The following is an 8,896-nucleotide window of genomic DNA, read 5'->3' as shown; positions in this document are numbered from 1 at the left end:
AAAACAAAATAAAACTAAAGAGAAAAAAGTAGAAACATAAGAAAAGTTCTTTTTGCATACAATTCTCGCCATAAAAATGGAAACAACCAGCAGATATGTTAGATTTGCTTTTTTTTTTTGAAGTGGTTGGAAGCAAACTTATCGTAGTTCTTGGATTCACATTCAAATAAGAGAATACGGTTTGATTAATTTCTAACTAGGTGGTGAAATTAATAAAATAAAAATGATAGTTCCACAGCCATGAAAATAATCACACAACGACCCTGATAAAAAACAGTTTGAGGTTCTTTTGGTTATTGTTGCCTATCGTGTTTGTAGTGCTGAAGAACCTCGAAGATGCTGATGAAATTAATTACTACCAGGAAACAGAATAATCATGCGTCTCTATTATCAGTATACCGGAAGCTTTCTACATATAATAATCCTATTAACAGGCTGTATATATCCGTATCATACATGCAAGGAGACCAAGCCTACATCTGTAGACTGTAGTTTCACAACATTCTGACAGACAACAGTACATATGTGGCTCATAGGTCACTAAAATTATTCTCTAAAGTCACCGAATGATACATTTGTTAACCTTTATATATCGATGCACCACACAGCATGTACATTTACATGGATGAGAAGAAGACATGTTCCGACAAACCAGAAGGGATACAACAGTACAAGAACTGACTTTCTACCAGGTACAACATTTGGATGGACATATGCCTCCTACCTCATTTGAGGAGATAAACCTATATGAAGCCTATGCAGAATTTTCCAGTCAACGAATACGGTGCTGCAAGGAGCACAGCTCCAATTTCAGATCCCTCGTCCATTACCCTGAGAGGCTAAGAATAAATCAGGAGATAAACCTATGTCAAGCCTATGCAGAATTTTGTCTAGTCGACGAATAAGATGCTGCAAGGAGCGCAGCCCCAATCCCGGAACCCTCCTCCATTACCCTCAGACTAACTGTGGAGGCAATTTCATCCCCCAGGATCTCATCCACGGCTTCATTCAGATACTCCCTGAAGACTGAATAGCCTTGGTAGAGGCCACCTTCAATTGCAACAACCGACCTCTTTGGCTTGCCTCTTATTTTTCTAACCATGGAGGTGCCACAAAGGGTTCCATCACGGCCAATTTTTTGTAGTACTGCAACTATCCCAGCTGCTGCTAGACGAGCTGCTCTTCGGGTGACAATGTCGCAGATTCTCACAACAAGTCTCCTAGTCTTCAGTGGAACATCTTGTATCTGCAAGGGAAATGACATGAATGTGTCATGAAAATATAGGAGATTCACATATAAATAATGTTTTAGGTAAGCCAGTCAGATGTTAGAACTGACCTTCAGTTGTTCTTCGAGCACCCTACCGACTACCCTCAGATCTGGGGAATCATCTTCACGAATAGCAGCTAGACAAGGTGTACTGTATGACAATAATCAACATAATTTTTTTTTGTCTCAGCGTTATCATTTTCTTAGGCAACCAGACCATAGATTTTTCCTAAAATGTGCAAATCTGACTATACATGAAAAAAATGCAAAGCCCACGTTTCATGCTTACAAAGTTATAATTCTTATTAAATAAAACCCCTGAAACTTAAACTGAGAAGCAAATATTTGTATACCTTACCATCGATCAGTTACAAACATAGTATACGAATTATGATGCTGTTGTTAAGTTTCAGGAAATATAAACGTCCGCTGTTAGTAAAGATATGTATATAGATGCAAGTAGAAACTTTGAAACTTAACATGGAAAGTTCAGTTTTCAAGAACAAAGAACATTTTTCCAACCGACAGGTTGTTACTAACCCAATTAATTCATCTTAATTGCATGGATCATCAATAACCTTACTGGCTAATTCTAACATTTGGATTGCTATATAATGTCTTTTTATTGAACTGTTTCTTCTTAATGCAATATATGCTGTACATGTCCTCTAAAAGAAAAAATTACCAGAAAGAAGGTAGAGACACCAAACAAATATCGTAACATAAGTGTCAGGACGTAAGTAGAGCAATGGAGCAAAGTGGAAGCAACGGGGAAGCTTAGCAGCAGAGCAATATTGATTTAGTGTAAAGTTAGGCGTATCATACGAAACTAGCCAAAGAATCACCAGAAATAAAAATTAATCTGTAATATCACAATATAACTAGAAAGAATACAAGGATGATGATACCTGAATATGAAAGGGGTCGATAAGAAATCCACAGAAGAGCCAAATACATCTGATTCTTGAGCCATTCCTTGGAGTACCAATCTTGCAATTTCCCCAAGATAGACACCGGAGATCATTTTCTCAAAAGCCTATATGCATTAAATGGTGTTACTTTCAGATTAGTTGCTGCAAGCCTTTTCAGTTTGATTTTTCACAAGCAATGCCACAACAGAAATTTTCATAAATTCTTACCTGGTCATAGTGATTGCGATCCTTCTCAACATTGAAACATATGTCATAAGGAGTTAATGGTATTTGTGGAGGCCGGAAACTACCCCATTCTACATTTACAACCTAATGAATAGAGCATTAATATAACATGAAGTAGAATAACAAGTTAATTTTCACATTGAAAATTAATCAAACGAAAGATCCAAATAAAGCGGAAAATGCAAAACAATATACCGTGATGTCAGAGTTGGTAAGAAGACCCTGGCATTTTGTGATTGTAGCAGTGCGTTCAATATAGGAAGCATTGGTACCAGCTCCTATAATCACTGCAGCAACTGTATCCTCATCATAATAATGCCCCATTGCTAACGTACCCACAGCATTGTTCACCTATTTTACAGTAGCACATGAAATCAGTGAAAAGATATGATATGATTCTTCAGTGAATAAACTAAAGACATCAGCTTTGAAAAGCAATTTGTTAAACTCAATGAAGGAGGAACTTACTACCCACTCTTGTTGTAATGTGACACAAACATGCGGACATCCAGATCCGATACTAGCATTTATTTTGAACAGTAATAAATGGTGATGACATATATTTCCATTATTTTAAAAGCAAGTTACAGTTGTATATAGATGAGAGGTTATCCATACAGGTTCAAATATAATAATATCATAGCAGTCTCCTCAGTTGCACCGCACCTAGAAAACACAAGTACATGTATAATCAACTTAATATGGGTGTTTATTTTCTCCCTAACATAAAACCATCTAGTTCATGTTATAGCTCTAGTTTAAAAATGGATGTGCTTATAGCATGGTGGTATGGCCACCCGTTGAGACGGCACCCACCAGTCAGATACGAATAAACTAGCTCACATCAAAGAATTTCATATACGATTTGCCTGCATGTTAACATCTGCTAGAGGTTATCTATAGTTCCCATTATGCTGCTGCAAATGGAATAACGGGTACAACTGCCTCTCTGCTAAAGGATGCTATTTAAATAATGGTGTTCACATATGATGAACTATCAGGTAAGAATGCTAACTAATTAAGACAGTGTACGCATAAAAGAGATGGAGAGTGGAATCAATTAACCCAACTAGTGTGATCAAATTAATTTCCCAATACAAATTACTTTACTAGCATAACTATGTCAGGGACATACCAATGCAGTGACCTGCAAATTCAGTCCATTCCGAACAAGAGCTTCATTTAAGCATTGAGCAACATCCATTCCAACCTGCCATTCCAAAGTTCAAACAAGCCAGTGGGTATAATAAAATTAATCAACAGTAACCACAAGGCCAACCAAGTAATAATGTGAATAAATATTTACGCATCGTCTATCGAGAGGGGAATTTAAAATCTATGAAAGTATTGGCATCTAAGGATTGCATATCAGGGTATTATCAGCACGACACATAGCAACAAGATATTATCAGCCTGATATAAAGTTCCATTTTATCACATCATTTCTTGCAACATAAAGTTTAGCTCTAAAAAATTAGCTCTTTGAGTAGCAATTTCACTTTCAAGCGTGATGAAAAAGCAGAATAACTGAGGGCACAACTTTTAACTTACAGCCTCTTCAATTGAAAATTCCTTAGTCCACCTAATTAATGACCCTGAGGATATGGAAATTTGTCTGACAGGGAAGGAAAATGTAAAACCAAGTGCCCTTCCCTCATCTTTCCCACCCTCTCTTTCAATAAAATTCTTTAGTGCCGAGGCTATTAGATTGAACAAATCCTGCAAAAAGGGTAAAATTACTATACAGAAACAAGACATCTTGCAAAGAAGTGAAATAAATGATGACAGTTACCTCACTTGCACCCTTGGTCAATTCTTCGGGAATAGGTTGATGTTCAACCTTTTTATTGATAACCATAGATCCTGGACCAAGCTCTAGTTTCATCACTCTAAAGCTTGTTCCTCCAAGATCAATGGCATAATAGATGCCCTCTTCGCTCCTGCTCCATCGCATGCACATATGAATCACCATAAGAGGATGAGAGACTAATACTATATATTATTTAAGAAACCGTGTTCACTATCACGTATTGCATCTGATTAGAAAATTACGAACCAAAAGATCCATATGCTAAAAATAAATACGTAGACACTATATATATTGAGTTGGCAATCGGAATTTCTCAATTCAGAGAACAGATTAACATTGAAAATCTATGCAGCCAATATTGTTTCTGCATCGCATCAATTTTTCTTTAATGTTAAGAGAAGCAAAACATCAAGTTTTCGAGCAATTTCGTAAGCGGTTCGATAATTTGTCCAGGCAATTAGTAGGACATCAGAATGATTGAGTAATGCAGCATGAATCAAAATGTCAAGCTGCAACCGGCCCGAAAATTGTATTGTTCTGGACTTCTGGTCACTCGTGAGCATTTGCACCAAATGCTTGCTCGTGGTCGTGACTTTTGAAAAGTGAAGAAAAGAAGAAAGAGATGTGGACAAATCGGTGCCAATGAACTGCAATAAACAATGGACAAATGGTTAAGAATCGCATTTTTGAACGCTCACACTTCGCAAACCAACAATTGCGAACTGCTAACATTTGACTACACCCTACTAGCAGGAACCCCTCCCATGCATGAACACCACGAACTGAACCCACTGCACGTCGAAGCAGCAAGGGAAGGGCACGCGTTGGCGCCATCGTTACCCGCTTACCCGTCGGGGAGCTCGTCGACGCAGGTGAGCAGCATCCTGACCTTGCTGGCGCCCTCGGATGCGAGCCCGGCGAACATCTCGACGGACAGGGAGTTGACGACCCGCTGCAGCCGCTCCGTGGGCGTGGCGCACCCCTCCTCGAACCCGCGCACCACCTCCACGGCCCGGTTCCACCGGCACCGCGCCGCCGCCCGCCGCGACACCAGCGCCGCTGCCACCGCGCACGTCACCGCAGCCGCGCACCCCACCGCCACGCTCAGCCACTGCGCCCTCCCCATCGTCGATCCCTAGCTCCCGCTCCCAGACCCGATCGCGCGGCGCCTCTTAACCCCCGAACGACCCGCGCCCTCGAGCGCGAGCGCCAGCAGGGTGCTGGACGATGATGTGGCCTGCTGGACTGACTGGATCGGGAGGTGCGGAGGAAGCGCGGCCGCGGCGAGCCAGCGGCGGGCCGGCGAATAAATAGGCGAGGCGAGGAGAAGGACGGGGGCCGACGTGGAGGCCGTATTGAAGGCATGTAATCCCCAGCAATTAATTCCTTGTCTCTTATACCTCAAGTTTGGCATCTTAGTCAACAGATACTTCCTACTCCATAAATTGGTAAGCCCCTGCCAAGATACTCTATACAGATTTTTGCATATCTTTCTCGTCCAGATCCAATGCGTTTATATCAAATTTTTTTGTAGCAACAATTGATTATACTATTAAATTATTAGTGAAATAATGTTTACTATATCATGGAAGAAGATTTTTTCCCTGCATTAAATGTGTGCATATATCTTAGACTTTTCTTTCAAAATATTATAGATTACTGGAAACATAATTATACTAGTCGATTTAGGCTCTTGCAATCTCATAATTTTATTGAGTTTATAAAAATAATAGGTGTTATAGTGTCCTAGCAAAACATGTAGTAAAAAAAAATTGTTCAAAATGATATCTCTGAGATATTTCAAGTTTAGACCATCTCTAATCGAATATGTTGATCGGTGAGATAATATATATCTCACCCATATGTCTCTCAACCAGGCACCCTCCGAAGTGGGCTTGCTCCACCTCAACCCTCTTCATCCTACCAATCAAACATATGCTAAAGGGCTACGATCTACTTCCACAAGGGTACTAGCGAAATCTGTAGCATGCATGCAAATAGCAATGTATTGCATTCCTTGGAGCCCTTATTTGCTAGTAAACCTACAACCAATTTCGACACCTGACCCCCCTTCTAATAAAAGATTAATCTCAACCTCTTTCAACTTTAACTTGCCTTCAACTTCTTTCAACATGAATGCCAACATAGCCCAATAATTTAGCGCTAAACAAATTGATAAACAACCTGTCTAAAAAATTATAAGGTCTCTTTTGCTATATAGGAAAATGAAGGAATTTTATAGTATTTGAATCTTATAGAACAAAGTATTGAACATTTAGAATTCCTTTTAAATTCCTATCAAATGGATTGTTCCATAAGAAGTATGGAGGATTTTTGACATGAGGCCCAACCTCTTAGAAAAATTCCTTTGTTATCTTTCTTACGATTCTTGTGTTTTTGTCTGCTTCCCATGCAAATGACCATTCATATAACTTTACTTTATTTTTCATTTAATGGGATTTGAGTTGCTAGAACACTCTATTTCACCTTTTTTCCTATTCACATACTCCCAAAAAGGATAAAACCATTGTATATGCAATTGTTCCCAACATGATAATAATTATAATTCCTTTTCATCCATGTAATTTAAGCAAATTTGCCTAGATGAAAATAGAGCCTAATCCTGCCAGTCATGCTCCTTAAAGAAAGTTACATCCATATTGATTTTGACGTGCCTATTGTTCAATGATTTGGGAATCATCTTTGGCATAAGTAGCCCCTTTTGGTGCCCCTCATAATAGCTTTGCCTTTATAACCTTCCACATATTTGTGATGCTGGATCATGTATAGTGAATCGACATAGTTACCCAAAATAAAAATATCCATTAATCACAATCTCCGGCTCATTATCTGTGAATTGTGATCAAACTCCACACTTATGAGATATCTCCAAATTAGAAGCAAGACCTTTTCCTTCTCCTTCATCGAACAATTATACTAAAGTGATAGAAACCAATGAAGGTCATCATCATCTACAGGAAAAAATAATGTTCTTTATAAATGTCCATGTATTGTAGCCTTTTGCATACCATTAGCATATGGGAGTCAAAAGTGCATGAAATCTAACTCCTCATTTGCTCTACTAATTTTACATGTTCTAATTGATGAACCACTTTATTCTTCCTTGTATAAAGGCTCGTCACTACAACTTACCAAGCCAAAATTTAAGACGGTATACCAACTTTCTAGACATCTTACCATAATGATTCATTCAATGGATTGCTTGATTCCACTACATTCACACTATACTTCAAATTAATAACCTAGCTTATCAACACTCTTTATCGAGAAAATTATAAACTCCTCACAATGCCATGCAATAAGAGCATACAACATGTTGATAGCGCTTGTGCTACTAAGTTACTATTCACTTCATCCCATCTGCTAGGCTATTTCTTACTCCAATCATCTAGCATTTGCCAAAGAGTTCTTTCAATATAGTTGAACCATTTTCATCTTCATACAACCTTTCATGCTTTTCAAGTGTAATTTGAGCTTCAAAGGCATCATTTTGGATACATAATCCCAAATGTCCTCCTTCAACTTTAGTTTCACATAATTAGAAAAATATGATGAAGGACTTTCAATACTATAATGAGGAATCCCATGGGTAGTCAATGTTTGCGACGTGGGTCCTTGAAAAGAAGAATACTATCATCATATAAGATATGTGAGACGATAGATTCTCTTCTATATACTATTAAGATCATCTGTAGAAGTAACCAAAATTTGATCCGGTAGATTCCTGGTAGCTACAGTGTAGAGTGTGTTGGTACTTTATAAAAAATCACATCATTATGACTTTGTCGAATTTCCCAACACATTGTTATAACTGCAACCAATATTGTTTCCTTAGATTATTCCCATGTCTAGTTAAAAAATGTCCCCCCTTTTCGCGGAAGGGCCTTAATCCGTATTTTCAACATATCTTGGACACCCATTGGAGAATACACTTGAGGACACAAACCAAAAGGAACTTAGCAGAAGTACACTTGAAGAATATGTGTTATATAGTGTTGTACATACATCTATGGGCCCACCAGAAAGTTTGAACAGTCCCAAATATGGGGCTGGACATCAAGGCATGTCTGACGTGGAGACCATGGTGCAGGGCGGCGTAGTCTACATATAATAGCAGGAACTAGTTGAGGATTAGGAAAGTACACACTGTAATGAGAGTAGGACTCCTCTAGCCGTATCCGACTAGTATTTTTATAATCAACCGACCTGTAACCCTACCCCCCGGATATATAAGGTGAGGCAAGGACCCCCTCCAAAGTAATTCAATACAACCAACACAATACAATACACATGACGTAGGGTATTATGCTACCCAGCGGCCTTGACCTGTCTAAATTGTGTGCTAGCGTTCACCTTCGAGTTCCTAATCTCGGCGAGCCCCACCAACCAATCCACTATCTTGGGGATACCCTTGGTAGGTTGTCCGGTCTCAACACCGATAGTTGGCGCGCTAGGTAGGGGTTCTCGTTGAGAATCCGCTGGCGAACTCGATGGCCCAAGTCATCATCAAGCCCACCACCACATACGAAGAAGGCGCGACGTTCGTTTTTGGCTCCTGGGTTTGCATCACAGACGGCATCAGAAGTTTCCGCCGCCACATCACACCAGCCCCGGAGAAGAAGCTCTCAACTATGAAGC

At 39.4% G+C, this 8,896-nt stretch overlaps 1 protein-coding gene across 1 annotated transcript; it reads right to left on the bottom strand.

Moving 5' to 3' along the window:
- Positions 1-874: 874 nt before the first annotated feature.
- LOC101778098 (hexokinase-10) lies at positions 875-5,363 on the bottom strand. Its single transcript, XM_004962201.1, has 9 exons — positions 5,086-5,363; positions 4,220-4,367; positions 3,979-4,146; positions 3,563-3,637; positions 2,623-2,778; positions 2,410-2,511; positions 2,179-2,306; positions 1,340-1,421; positions 875-1,246 (listed from the first exon to the last, which is right to left on the bottom strand). Exons 1-9 carry the CDS (start codon positions 5,361-5,363, stop codon positions 875-877), a joined length of 1,509 nt encoding a protein of 502 aa, XP_004962258.1.
- Positions 5,364-8,896: the final 3,533 nt, after the last annotated feature.

Source organism: Setaria italica, chromosome III (genome assembly GCF_000263155.2).
Source record: "Setaria italica strain Yugu1 chromosome III, Setaria_italica_v2.0, whole genome shotgun sequence".
Classification (NCBI taxonomy): Eukaryota; Viridiplantae; Streptophyta; class Magnoliopsida; order Poales; family Poaceae; genus Setaria; species Setaria italica.
Note: the sequence above shows the minus strand (reverse complement) of the source record. Positions and strands in the feature narration are given on the sequence as shown.

Bases quoted from the DNA above. Each gene is read 5' to 3' on its own strand.
- LOC101778098 (XM_004962201.1), bottom strand. From the start codon at position 5,363: ATGGGGAGGGCGCAGTGGCTGAGCGTGGCGGTGGGGTGCGCGGCTGCG. The intron at 2,779-3,562 runs GTATGTCCCTGA...ACTGTAAAATAG, and splicing joins ATTTGCAGGTCACTGCATTG to GTGAACAATGCTGTGGGTAC. The intron at 1,247-1,339 runs GTCAGTTCTAAC...TTTCCCTTGCAG, and splicing joins TGCTCGAAGAACAACTGAAG to ATACAAGATGTTCCACTGAA.